The 14704-nt window shown below is 28.4% G+C and overlaps 1 protein-coding gene across 7 annotated transcripts in view; it reads left to right on the top strand.

The window, feature by feature from the left end:
- Positions 1-11696, top strand: part of LOC118185493 (long-chain-fatty-acid--CoA ligase 1-like) — a 236865-nt gene extending 225169 nt beyond the window's left edge. For all 7 annotated transcript variants that reach the window (XM_085822683.1, XM_035355372.2, XM_085822684.1 and 4 more), the window contains 8 exons: positions 202-271; positions 1280-1368; positions 2050-2166; positions 2276-2329; positions 3642-3731; positions 6548-6652; positions 6791-6862; positions 11173-11696. In XM_085822683.1, coding sequence (XP_085678809.1) covers positions 202-271; positions 1280-1368; positions 2050-2166; positions 2276-2329; positions 3642-3731; positions 6548-6652; positions 6791-6862; positions 11173-11331 — 756 coding nt within the window. In that variant the 3' untranslated portion in view covers positions 11332-11696. The remainder of the gene's footprint in view (positions 1-201; positions 272-1279; positions 1369-2049; positions 2167-2275; positions 2330-3641; positions 3732-6547; positions 6653-6790; positions 6863-11172) is intronic.
- The last annotated feature ends 3008 nt before the right edge of the window (positions 11697-14704 follow it).

Here is a 14704-nt window from a genome sequence, read left to right as displayed (position 1 = left end):
TATTCGTCACGCGCTGCACTGCGCGAGAAATAAAACCATTTAATTTATAATTAAACTAACATTAGCTTTTTAAATACCAAATTCGTAACAGTATATACAATTATCAGAATGATTAGAAAATAATCCAGGATTTTGTCTAGCAGAAGGGATTCTGAAATCAAATTTGTTGCTGATTGTTACAATGTGTCTTATTCTCTTTAGGTCTTTGAAGCTTATGGGCTTTCTGAAGTAGGTGCAGCAGCTATGACATTGATGTCAGAATATGACAGTGGTAATTATTTTATTTACGTTTATTGCATTTTCTACATTGAAATCGATGTAACTGATACAGTTTCATAGAAGAGTTAAATATCTAAAGTGAAATGATTTTTATCTGAGGTATTTCTAATTTTAAAAATTTTAAATAGTTATTAAATTTGAAGGGTTTGTTACACTTTTTCAAATATAATTTAATAACCTTTCATGGAATTGATTTAGGATGTTTGTTAAATAGTTCTATTACTTTATTTAGGTCATTTTTGTAGAAGAGTTAATAGTAGATATCTCCCCTCAGTTGTAACAGATGCCAAAAAATTCTTATTAGATGTATTCATAAGTAAATCAGGTGATTCGGCTTTCTTTAAAGTGATACGTTTGGCATTAATGTTTGTTCTTATAACAATGAAGTACAGATCAAGGGCTTTTGTGAGACTACTGTGTAGAAAAAAAAAAAAAGAACTTGTGTTCCTTTTTAATCATCCATTAAATTCCTAGCTCTATTCTGTGTAAATTATTCATTATAAAATAAAAATTGGGAAGTTGTTTTTCAATTAGAATCATAGTGAAATTATTAATAATGCTTAATGAATATAATTTCAATGGTCTTAATGATTGAAAAATCTGTATGTGGATTATTTATCTTTAATGGAAAATAAATGAAAAATATTACATTTGATTCTTTTAGGAATAAAAAACCATTGTTTACTATGAATATCTTGCAGTTTAAACACTTATTCAAAGTAAGCGTTCTATAAATTCTATGAATGTTCCCATAAAGTATTAAAAGTTATATTTCTATAAATTCGCTTCAGAATTATTTGCAAGTAAATGGCTTAAATGAAATTTTTGAAGTTATAGTGTGACTTTTTTTATGCCTTTAGTTTTATTATTAATGTTGTGTATGTATGTGCTATCAAACAAAGTGCATTAAAAATGTAGAATTATATTTCTGAGCTACTATATTTAGTTGATTCTGAAGCACTACTTTGAAATGTTCTGCATTTATTTTATTTTTAAATAGGCTTTGTAGGTCCTCCACTTCCAGCAAACCATATAAAATTGGTCAGTGTTCCTGAGATGTTTTATGATGCTGATAATAATGTTGGAGAAGTATGTTACAAATATTATCTGTTTATAAAACTTTAAATTTCGTGAAAAAAAAATCAACTTCCTATTGACTGTGTTTAATTTAATTGAGCCTTTTTCAATAAAAGTTAAGCTTTTTTATTGCAGAACAAGAAAAATTTAGTATCACAAATATTCTGACTAAATTAAAATTTCTACAGGAAATAGAAAAAGGAGAGGGAAATATGTGGGATAACAGTATTGATTACAGATGATGTCAGAGAATTTGGGGAATTGTTTTCATCCACATTTTTAGGATATGTAATCTGAAAAATGCAAACATTGCTAAATCGTCTATTAAAAATAAATTGCTAAACAGCCATTAATTTTCTGTTTCTCATCAATTCCTATCAAAATACAAGAATGATATAAACAAAAGTATTCTCTCCGCTTTGAAGTGTGTTGTTGATGCTTATTTAATTTATATAACCATGTGAACTTATTCCCCAAATTAAACTGCTTAAAAATAGAGGATTATTAATGGCTATTTGGTTCCTAATTATAATATGGTTATTCATCTTTTCTGTGTTTTTTCAACTGTTGTCAAATTAATTGTAATTGTCTCTGATACTGTCTCAGTAAATTGGGAATTTAGTATGTATCTTTGTTGCATATATGCATGACAGTTGTTTTATTTGTTCATTTATTATGCTTTTTTAAATGCAGATATGTATTCGGGGTCCAAATGTGTTTCTTGGCTATTATAAAAATCCTGAAGCTACTAAAGAAGCTTTTGATAAAGATGGATGGCACCATACAGGAGATATTGGCCAGTGGCTGCCTGTAAGTAATTTTGAAGTTTCCTTTATTATGAATCCTGCCTTTATTTTGTGAATTTTCATTTCCTAATCTTTTTTTTTTTTTTTTTTTTTTTTTTTTTTAATTCTCCTAGAATGGCACACTAGCAATTATTGATAGGAAAAAGCATATTTTCAAGCTGGCCCAGGTAAGGAATAGATTTCTTGTTTTATAAATCTTTTAAATTAATTATTTTTGTAAGAATTTGTTTTAAAGAATATGTTAAATATAAAAACATACAATATGTGATATAAATTTATGCTTATGATCTTTTGAGCTGTTTGTTATAAAAACTTATAATCTCTGCTCTTAAAATTGTATTGCATTTTCAAGGATAAGTAGTTTGTTAGACATTATATTAGTACTAGATAGTAAGGCATGTTAATAAATTTTGTATTTACAAAGGAAAGACGGGATTTGTCTTTACTCTTCATTGTGGTAGCACTCATAATAATGAGAGAAAAATAAACAATGATGATGATAAAAACATAAAAAATGATGAAGTTAGCAAATCATAGAAAATTCCTTTTTATTCTTGCAGTTTCTTTGGTTCCAGATGATGCAGTATTTTCCCTAAATTTCATATGCAGTATACAATGCTCAGAGTAGTTCTTATGCTTGAAATAACAATAACTACTACTTCTGCCTTATTTATTATTACAATCAACTATTAATATCATATCCAAGTGTTATTTCATTGCCTTTTGCAATACAGTTATTTCTGTTGTTTTTCATTTGTTTATCCTGTGAATTTTCAGGAGTTTCAAGAGTTATTTTTAAGTCTGCATACAGTATAGAAGAAAATAAAAGATAAAGAAAAAAAAAAAAAAAAGAAGAAGCTTTACAAAATGTTAAAAGTATTTTTCTGTGCATAAAGTATAAGCATTGTGAGCTGTGAAAACATTTTCAATTTCTTGACTGAGGCAATATTCAGCCAAAAAGTAAAGAGTCTGCCTTTATTATTATTATTAAAAATTAGCTTTTTACTGTGATTTATTCATTTAGAAAAGAATAAATGTTACTTACTTACAACATGTAGTGGTTTCCCAGCTTAATTATTTTCCTGCACTCATTGTTTTGTCTTTCCTATTGAAAAATTATAGATAAGATTGAGTTTCAACTGTGTATATAATTATTTTTTTAAGATGATAATTTTATTTCAGGCTTTAAATTATTGTTTCAGTCAAGTACTTCAGTAATGATCAAATAACATTTTATATAATAAGAGCATTTAACTTACTCTGAGCAAGAAAAGGAAATCATTGGTTTTGTTAGCACTTGTAAATAACTTGTTGCATTTTTAATAGTTTCACTCATGAGAGAATTTAAAATTCTATGCTTTGATATGAAGTTAGACAGCAATCTTAATATATTTTAAGGTAATAAGTTTTATGAATATGTGTTAAAACATTTACTTTGATTTAATCTTCTATGTATTTATATTGTATCATGTATCTTAGGGTGAATACATTGCACCTGATAAATCAGAAAACGTCTATGTTCAAAGTCACATAATATCACAAGTCTTCGTCGATGGATTTTCTGATCAGGTAATAGAAAATAAACAAAATAAAGCAATTTCTGCATAATACGATAGTAATAAAATTATGTTTTTAACTATATGGGTATAAATGAGGAGGATTTAAGTTAGTATTATATATAGTTTCTTTTACAGTTTCATTTTTTGGCATTAAAGATGAAAGCATCATTAAATCAATTCCTATTAATGCAATTCTGTAGCACAGTGTAATATGAAAAGATTTCATATGTGTAATTAACCGCTTTATTCAGTGCTGAAAATATGCAAGCAAATTGTGCTTATGTAAGATGAAGTATATGTAAACAATTAGAAAGCAGAATTGTTCTTCCAGTTAAACTTTTCCTATGATTTTCAAATCATAATAGGCTGTTTTTAATGTTTTTATGTAGTAAATGTAATATTAAGTAATGTATTGTGATATCTGATGTAGCATTTTATATAATTTTGCGTACTTTGTAGATTTTAGAAGCATAAAAATCAAAGATTATTGTTTGATCACATTGCTATTATCATAGCTAACATATTAACAGAATATCATTATTCTTTTAATTTTTAGCTTATAAAGGGCTAGAAACACTTCCAGATATTAACTTGCTAAGCAATGCGAACAGGGCCGGATTTACGTATGTTACACAAGCTATAGCTTAGGGCCCCTCCAAAATTAAAATATAGTATAAATAGTATTAAAATATATTATAACAAACTTATAAAGGACCCAATATCTCAAATAGCTTAGGGCCTTATCAAGTCTAAATCTGGCTCTGAATATGACTGCTTTTATCCAGTGGTGAAATATGACCTGATATATATTATGTTGTTATTTGAATTATTGTATTCTCTTGTTTTCTTTAATGATCTGAATGTGATCCTAGTAAGTGTAAACAAAGAGTAGAGTAACTAATTTTGCCAATTTAGCTAATATTTTCCATTTAAGCACAGCTAGCTGTTCATGAGCAATTCAGAAGAGCTCAAGTAGGTTAAGTGATCTTTACGGTGACTATGCAGATGCAAGACATTCATTCCAAGCACTTCAAAATTTTTTGATCAATAAGTGTGAAACTTTTAAATCTATATCCCATTAGCAATGTAGCATGGTGCATTTTAAATTTTATAAACATCTCTAATTTATTTACTGTTCCATTAAAAAAAATTATGAAAAAATCAAGCCCAAAGTGTGAAATTTTCACTAACTAAATTCGGCTGTTATAAGATAGTAGCGTACACTCTGTATAAGGAATATATGAAGTGATATTGTGCAAGGTAGTTTAGTTCACATAGTGCAAATTGAATTAAACCATCTTTTGGCCATTGGATGCAATGTTGTATTTCTCTGATCAGAAATAGATGCCCCTTCTTATGCCATAACCAACTTAATTACTTATTTTTCTCACTCTTTGACTCAGCTATTTTCCTCTTTCAAGATGTTTCTGTAGGATTAATGTTTGCAGACTTGCTACATGCTTTATACAGTCATGCATAGTGCAACATGCTTATTCTTCAAGTGTTTTAGCATAGAAGTGAATACCTTCCTTTACGGTATAAGAAACCACTCGCTCATTTAACTAAGCATGGTTCCTTGGAAGACTCAGGCAATTTATTGCCTCATCTAATAACTCGGGTGAACTCATCTGAACTTGTCGTCCAACTCAGGTGAAGATTAAAGCAACCTTTTTATTAAATCTTCAAACTTAGTAGAAGCGCATATTGTGCTTACAAATAAGTTCCTGCTACTCGCAGGAATTCAGTTAACAAAATGTAAAGTAAAAATTTTTGTAATTCTTACTGGAATTCACAAGTCTTATCAATCAAGCTTTCGCTCGGGATTCTACAAGGGTGATCATACTCACCTAACAAAAGACTAATGCCAGTCTCAAATAATTGTTAGAGCTGGGTGAGGAAATATAAATATCAACATCACTACCAGAACTCTCCTTCCTAAGTTTCAAAAACTGTGTTATAGTTACATAGGTAATTTGCATCCTCGTGGGAGTCTATTGAAATTACGGATAAGGTAATAAAATAAATGATTTAATGAACATAAATCTTGCAGTAGGAAAGGAGAAAAAATAGAGACAAGTTTTCAATTACCTTCTTCAATTTCATTTACTATAAGAGTTATTTTAAATCCAAAATATGACAGAATGGAATATTCAAATATTATCTTTAGAACTGCATTTAAAAATATCTAAATGACTGAGACCAATGTTTTCAAACAAATTAGAAATACCGGAATTTCTGAAGTTATTACTTTAGAATATTTACTTTAATAATGGTGCTGAACTTAAGCTTGAGGACAAAAAAATAAATAAATAAATAAATAAATAAAAATAAAAATAAAAATTAAAAAAAAAAAATAAAAATAAATAAATAAAAGGCTACTTTCTTGCCATAGTCTTTAATAATGAAATTCTTTCACATTCTTGATACAGACAGTTCTTTTTTAAAATAATGATTATTATACCAAATTTCTTTGTAAGGTTATTCTGGAGCAATTGATTTTTAAGTTGTTAAGCTGTTTTATCAAAATATATTTTGTTACTTTTATGAGTGAGAAAAAGCAGGTTTAAAATTAGTCATTTTTTGCATTACTTTTCAGTTTTGTTCTAATTATATGTATAATCAAAAGTAATTATTGCATGATTGTTGAGAGCTACAATTTATGATTGATAATGCAGTGTATTCTAAAATGTCATGCAATATTCATAAATTTTTATATGACGTCGTAACTTTTACATATATTATATAATATATGATTTATTAACTTGGCAATCATTGCTTTCAGTTCTTGTGTTATGGTTGAATCCACTATAATTTCTTATGATTTAGGAATTTGCAGTAGCAGTTGTTATTCCTGACCCCAAACCATTTTTAATTTGGACAAAAGAAAATGATTTTACAGAATCCAATCTTGAAGTTTTATGTCAAGATCCAGTATGTACTCTAGGCTTTATTTTTTTTAAAAATTCCTATGTTTATATTTGCACAAAATAAAACTTTTAGAATATTATATTAAAATGCTATTTGTAATTTTAACTTGTTTCTTAATAGATGTAATATTTATTAATTTAGGCAGTTAGAAAGGCTCTATTAAGTCATATGTTGAAATTTGGGAAAAAGAAGAATTTGAATTCACTGCATCAGGTATGAATTAATCAATTACTATTTTTAAAATATAAATTAAATGAATTACATTATTGCTATTCAGAATTGTGTGATAGATTTTTTGTAATGTCTCCATCTTATTATTTTTTTTTCCTTTTATTTTGGAAAAGTATATTTTAAATAAATTTTCATTGTTCTTCCAACAGTATTTGCAAGTGTGTTTTTATGTTTGTATTTCAGATATATGAGCATTTCTCCATTTTGTGTACTCTACTTTTGTTTCCATTTCTAATTGTAAAATATAGTTACATGAGCAATAATTGTCTTAAGATTGCATTGATTATTATATTGCTAAATATCGGGTAATGGGAAAGAATGAAAATATACCAAATTAAATAAATATAATTAAAAAGAGAAGCATGCCAATGTGAAACTTTGAAAGTTTGTTAAAACAGCAATTTAATTTTGGTGTAAGTTTTTAATTAAAACTCTTTTCTATTTCGAGGCTATGTTTGATTGCCTATGTTTTGACCTATGTTTGATTGCATTGAAGTCAATAGAGTTTTAAATAAAAACTTATGTCAAAATAAGGTTGCTGATTTGCCTAATTTTGAACTGAATGTAGCTAAAAATTTTCTGCATAGGAATCGAACTTTGCTTAGGCAAGATAACTAATACCTGCATAGTAAAAATTTAAATATGGAATGAATGCAGTGTACTTTAGTAAATAAAATTTTATAAGAATGTTATCATTAAATTATTTAAAATGTGATTTTCCTGAAAAAATAATATTAATAAAGTAGTTGTAAGCTATTGCATTTATAAATACATGAAAGTGACATATTTAAACTGTAAATAAAGAATTATTTATTATTAAAGGTTAGTTTACTAAAAAAAAATATACTTGGAATTCCTAAATATAAAAATTGAAATTTTCTTGATACCCCCTTTTTTTTAACTATCATGTAGTGAGAAGTAGTATTCAGCTGTTTTTTAACCTTTTTAATTATTCTAAAGGGGAAAACTAATAATTATGTACTGTTTCAAAATACTTTTCTAAATCCGATGAAACAGAAGATGCATAAACGCTGGAAAAAAAAAAGATTTATATTATAAATACTCATTTATTTTTAATTGGAAATTCCATAATTTGGGATAGCTGAATTTGGCTGCAGGGCCTACAGAGGAATTCAACTTATAAGTAGCCCAAATATTAACAGCCATCATGATTAAAATGTAAGACACACCTATGTTGAATGAAATGTGCTATTTCTAGCACAGTGTCATTGATAGCCATAAGCTAAGGAAAACCTTTGTTTTTTTACTTGTATTTGTCTAATTAATTAGTTTTATTTATTTGAATTTAATTATGAAAGAAATATGTAATTTGCCTTTAAATGTATATGTGTAGGCAAATTGTGGTTAATATTTGTTATAGGATTCTGTAGCTCTCATCAAAAGTATAAGTCAGCCTTTTAGGTTAAAGTCACAAGTACGTGGATTATTATTAGCAAGTTTTTAGGTTAGGAGGTACTTTTCCGTTTCGCCGGCGCAAATCTCGCCAAGCAGACTTTGTTGGCGACAACATACAGTATACACATAAAAAATGTTAATTCTAAGAATTTTTTTTTTTTATTTTGAAGGCATAAACATTTTAATATGGTTTAAAATTTTGTAAAAATCCAATAAATAAAGACAATAAATTTGTAAAAAGACATTAATTTAAGAATTTACTATGATTTCATGGTTCAAAATCCTGATTTGCCGGTTCGTATCACGTGACCCCAAGTGATCTCATCTCACGTAAACTACGCTACTAAAATCTAATTCTCTCAGTAATTCTCTACACTAATTTCAAGTTAAATCTTAATTTGGAATACAAGTTTAAATGCAAGAATTATTTCAATTCGTACAAATAGCTTACTCAGAAATTATGTAAAACCGCAGTGCTTTACTTCGCTAGTGCATTCTCATTAGAATTGATGAATTTAACACTTGATTTCGCCTTCGGATGAGCGGTGTAATTGCGTTCTAATTGACTTAATTACCGTGAATTGTCTTAGGGGATAAAATTTAAATATCGTGTAAAAATTCTATATTATTGTATGCCAGTATTGAAAGAAACAATCTGATAAGAAATGGCTTCAACTTGTTTTGAAACTGAGACGTAAAAGGTTACCAGCGAAGATATTCCGTCTGGCATCAGTGAAACCATTATTGGCGACTTTATCGTTTGCGCCGGCAAAACGGAAAAGTACCGGTTAGGACTGTTCTTGGATTAGAATCTTCCTAGACTAGCATAAGTATTTAGGTTAATTTTACATGTATTTGTTTGCAACTCGATTCATCTCTATTGAGGCGTGTTTACATCTTAAAGGGAAGGACTAAGCTATTTGATAAAAGCAAACACACAAGAATCATCTGCTTAAAGCAGGAATGCCTTCATAAAGGTCTTTCTACGGTAAACTGGCTTGTATCCATGTTACATATGGGAAATATTCCTGTGCACTCAGCCGATTTTCAGAGATTTTAACTCATGTCGACCTATTAATCTTCAGTGATCTTTTCCACTCTGACACTGATAGGCAATAAAAGAAAGAAAAATCCATAGATTATTAGAGTTTGATGGTTTTTTTTTTTTTTTTTTGAATAACATAAGCTGTTAAACTTCTTGGAACATGGGAGAGCATATTTACTGTAGTCATTCTTTTAAATCACAAACATAGTCTTTATGTTGGCCATCCCAGTCTCAAAGGGTTAATGCAATGGCATTGATGAATTTCAAGAAATGCGCTGTAGCACATAAGTATTGAACTGCCTATAATTCATTCTGTTGACAGCTTGAATAAAGTGTTGTGTTATGAAATTAATTATCTTTTAAATGTTTACTTAGGCCATGAAAAAAAATTGCTTTTAATTCAACCAGAGTAACATGGTGTAGATCAAAATAAGTAAGCCTATGTCTTTTAAGATGTATTGGGAATAGATATGAACTTTGGTACCTAAATACCAGCTCTTTGATTTATGATGATGTTACATTCAGATATATCCCTAATAAATTGACAATACTTTAGTTAAAATGCATCTACTAATATACCTAACTTTTTGAATATCATATCTTGTACCAATTTAAATGTGCCTAAAATATCTACATCATCAAGAATTGAGTAAAATAGTTTAACACAAGGCTTATTTTGTAATCAAATTTTAAATAGTTTTTATAATTTATATAGTGTATTGATCTTGCTACTTGTACTTGTTCAGATTTTAGTAGGCAGGGTGCTGTTCAGAAAGATAGCAAGTTCTGAAAAGTCTGTCAGAATACCCAACAAAATGAAAATGGAGTATTGGCCAAATAAAACTGAATTCTGTTCAATAAGAAATTATGAATGAACATTTCTTTGATTGGAAACCTGAAACTCATGTTCCTACATTTATGTTTGTATGATGTTTAAAAATCCACATTTAAAAAGTTACATGTAGGGCTGCACATAGCAAAAAATTTTAATTAATAACACTGAGGGTTTTTTTTTCGTTGATAGATAGCCTCTCAAATTAACTATTGTGTGGAAAATGGCTCTGTAACTGACGTTTTTTCTGCGAGGTCTATATAATCATATAAGTTTAAGATGTTTGTACTAATAGGTGGCCTTAACTTTTTTTTTTTTTTTTTTAATCTGCATTATTTGGATTTGTTGTGATTAGTTATAGAAGCGGTGATGAAGTGCACCTACCATTCTGCATTGTCACATCAGAGTGCAGCAAATCTAAAGAGGAATTCTAAGAGGGGAAAAGCAGTATCCCATCTGTCATGACATATGCATTTTAAGTTTTTAAGTAAAGATAAAAATTTTAATGGAGTCAGAGGGAAGTCTTTGATGAGTATTGTAAAGATATTTAATAATGCAATCTTTCTTAAATTTCCTATACATTTCTATACATTATTATATCTATTTAATAAAATAATAATAATAAAAGAAAAAATTTTCTAGCAGAATACAAAAAAGGGGGGGGCTACCAAATGAGCTAAAAGTAATGAGATCATTTCTTGTTCCCAAACATGATTTCAGAATTCAAGCAAAAAAAAAAAAAATGCATGTGTGTATGTGCTAAAATAAAATAAAGTATGCTGCTTGGAAGATTACAACAATTACAACAAAGCACATTTAATGATAATAAAATGTAAATTTGGTATATTTTATTTTGTAATTCAAAGAAAATATCAAGGAATTGTGAACTAGGTTATTTTATGATCAAAATAAAAAAAGGAGCTCAAGCATTAAGTCATATTTTGCATATTTATTTATTTTTGGTATAATTAAATTTGAAAACATTTGATTATTTTGCAGGTTGGAAATGTATACCTAAGTCTTGAACCTTTTAGTCAAGAAAATGGCTTATTAACTCCTACTATGAAGCTTAAAAGATCAGTGGCAAGAAAAAAATATGAAAAGATTTTTGAACAAATGTATGAAGAAGGAAACTTCAAGAAGAATATCAATTTATAGCACAGAGTAGGAGAAATGATCTGTGTGTGCCAAGAATTACTCTGTTTCGAAGCATTAATAATTAATTTTATAACTAGTTTTTAAAGATATGTATAAAAAGCATGCTAAGATAAGAGGGAAAAATTGTTACAGAGAACTTTTTATGATCTGACTTGTAATTAAATTACAGTGTGAGATTTTTTATGAAGTTTGCTATTTTTCTATTCAGAGCAATTTTAAAAACAAGCTGAATGTTTCTGGATATAAACTTTTAAATAGCAATGTATTTTATCAGTATTCTTTCTTATTCTTGGAGGTATTTCTGATTATTAAAAGTTATGTATTTTTTTAACATATTTTTTAGAAATAAAGTAATTTACACCAATTTTTTTCAAATTCAATCATTTACATCTAGTATTTAAATAAAAAGTTATGAATACCTAATAGAAAACTTCTGAGAAAATTCATTAAATGTTTGCAGGTGAATTTTGACCTTTAGTGAACAGTTCAGCGATTTTCAAAGTTTATATATTGAAATAAAACACAATTTTAGATTGGCCTTAGTTTCATTAGAAAAGGGCGATAGCACATGATTGCTCATCTTTTAGAAACAAAAATATTGTTGCTTCTTAAGGGAAGATTTCCACCTCTTGAAGAGAGACACATTTTCTCTCTTGAAATGCATGAAACTTTCATATAAAGCCAAAGCTGAATTTTCCTTTTCTTTTATATATCAAAGTATTTTAGCATTTAAAAGCTGTGCTGTATAAAAAAGCTTTTCAAAGAAATACAGTCTCATTGGTTAAATTAATGTGCCTTTATTTGGATGAAGTCTAATGTTCCTGTACCAATTGTAATCACCATCTTAATGATGTCCTTTATAGTCTGTGTATTAGTAATCCACAACAAGGTTCACTGAACACTGGTAGTTCGGTCCGAGGTTTGAATCTCATGTATAACATATATACAAGCTAATTTCCCTTAAAAAATCCTTCACAAAGGCATCCTTTTCCTTAGGCAGATAACCCTTAAGGCTGTGCCGTAATCACATAATCATAAATATTTATTTTTCACAGAAGTTAGTTATTTAAAGGCATATTAAGAAATCCAAGGTGTATAGGCTTTTCTAGATTTCTAATGTTTTCCTATTCCTGGAATTTTCATGATGGATGTGATGCTGCAAGTCTTTGCTTAAGACCACTCTTTCAAATTGTCTTTACTCAGTTGTAATTCTTGGGGTGTTTCAGAGTTATTCACTGTGTGAATCCCACTATAATGAATTTTTAAGTGAGTTTTTTGTTCACTGCATATGATTTAATAATAAAAACACATACTGTTAGAAAAATTAATTGATGGATTATAAAAAACTTGACTAACTTCTCACACCCAAAAGATGTAAGTAATCATTCTACAGTAGGCCAGTGTTCATATTATAAGTTAGTATTAATTTGTCCAGTTATTAGATGTTTGTGAAACATAAGAGTGTGAATAGGGAAGAAAGTGTTATAATGAAATTTCTTATGAATGAAGTTGTAAAACTGATTGAAATTTACAAAGACACTATAGGAATGAATCTCTTAGCTGTAGTAAAACATGGGAATCATGCAAATAGTTTAACCCTTTGCGGCATGGTGAGTCAATATATGACCCACCTAATTAATATTGATTGTCTCAGTTAGCAATTTCCGTTAGAAATTTTCTAATCTTTTAAAAATAATCTATTTTAGTTATTGTTTTTCTCAGTAGATGTCACTATTATACCAGGGCTTAAGTTTATAAGCAAAAAATATTCAAAATAGGATCACAAAAATGATATCCATGTATCTCGCATTTTTCAATATTTAAAAAATTTTGGTATGCAATTTATGATATGTGTGATTCTTTTTAATATTCAAAGGTATTTTATTTTCAAAAATCTTAATTGGATTCAATATTTTATAGCATTAATTTTGCAGTTGAAATAAGTGGGTTAAAATTTGTCCCACCACACATTTGAATTTCCGCTCAATAGATGGCAGCACTCACGATTATTTTTGTTTTCTTTTTTGAATTTACTTTTTTCGTGATTACGCGTGCTTTTACATCCGTTGTATGTTCTGATGTGCTAAAATGTCTAGGAAAAAATTAACAACTCAGGAAGCTTTGGATCTTTTTGCTGAATTGCCATCCGATTGCGACTCAAATGCTTCAGATGTCAGTTCTGATTCAGATGAAATTGAAATCCAAGAGAGAATAACTGAGGTTGAAGTTATTGCTGAAGAAGAAAGGGAAGTAGTTATAATTTGTTTCGCTTTTTAAAGACACAGACCCATCTATGCATGTGGCACTGTAAATATGAATCGGAAGTATCTACTCACAAATTTATGTCGAGAATATATAGACTTTTCAGTTAGCGATGATTCAATTTATTGCATAAAATGGAAGGATAAAATATCCATTTCTATCCTGTCTTGCTTGGAAAAGGCAACTGAAATGAAAGAAATTAATAGAAAAGAACGAGATGGAAAGACAAAAAAAGTACTGTGCCCAAACAGCATTATTTCATACGATAAGAATATGGGATGTGTCGACTGATTGATCAACTGAAAGGACTGTATGAAATAGACCGCAAAAGCAAGAAATGGTGGCACATGATTTTTTTTTTTTTTACTTTTTAAACGCATTTATTCTATTTAAGTTTGTTCGCGAACCCGATCATGATGTAAACACAATGAAAGATTTTCTTCTCTCAGTTATAGAAGGTCTAATGGCACTTGCAGGCAAGAAAGAGCTGAAAAGAAAGCTAAAATCCCCAGTTCAAATAAAAACTAAAAACCCATTCGTACAACCAGAAAAGAGACTAAAAAATGTTAGTCACACGCCAAAGAGAACGAGCAGGAGAAGATGTGCATATTGCAGCACATCGAAAGAAGAACGACGAACATTTTGGATGTGTGAAACATGTGAAGTGCCTGTATGCTTACAAAAGAATGAAACAACCTGTTTTTCAAAGTTTCATGAAAAATGACTTTTTTTCCAATTTTAATCATATATAAATGTTTTTGAATCAAGTGCCAATTTTAATATTTTATTTAGTATCATATGTACGTGTATGAAATTTTAATTTTAAAATAATATTCAAGAAAATATTTTCTTTTGTTCCTAAAATTTAAAAATATTAAATATATATATGCAAAATTTTACAAGTCATGCATATATGCAATAAGTACAAAATGCATTTTAGTGTGTTTATTATGAATATTTTAGAATGCATGCTTTATTTTGTTTATTCATTCCACATATGATTTTTTTCCCTGTTGTACACCAATATGCTATAAGACATGTGCTAGTTGCATGGTAGGACAAATGGTATCCCACCTTTCCCCGTAAAAAATGAAAGTGCAGAATTTTTTTT

Source organism: Stegodyphus dumicola, chromosome 8 (genome assembly GCF_044657685.1).
Source record: "Stegodyphus dumicola isolate Sdum_Otavi_A_Nest chromosome 8, ASM4465768v1".
Classification (NCBI taxonomy): Eukaryota; Metazoa; Arthropoda; class Arachnida; order Araneae; family Eresidae; genus Stegodyphus; species Stegodyphus dumicola.
The sequence above is the reverse complement of the archived record's forward strand: the minus strand, read 5'-3'. Positions and strand labels throughout refer to the sequence as shown.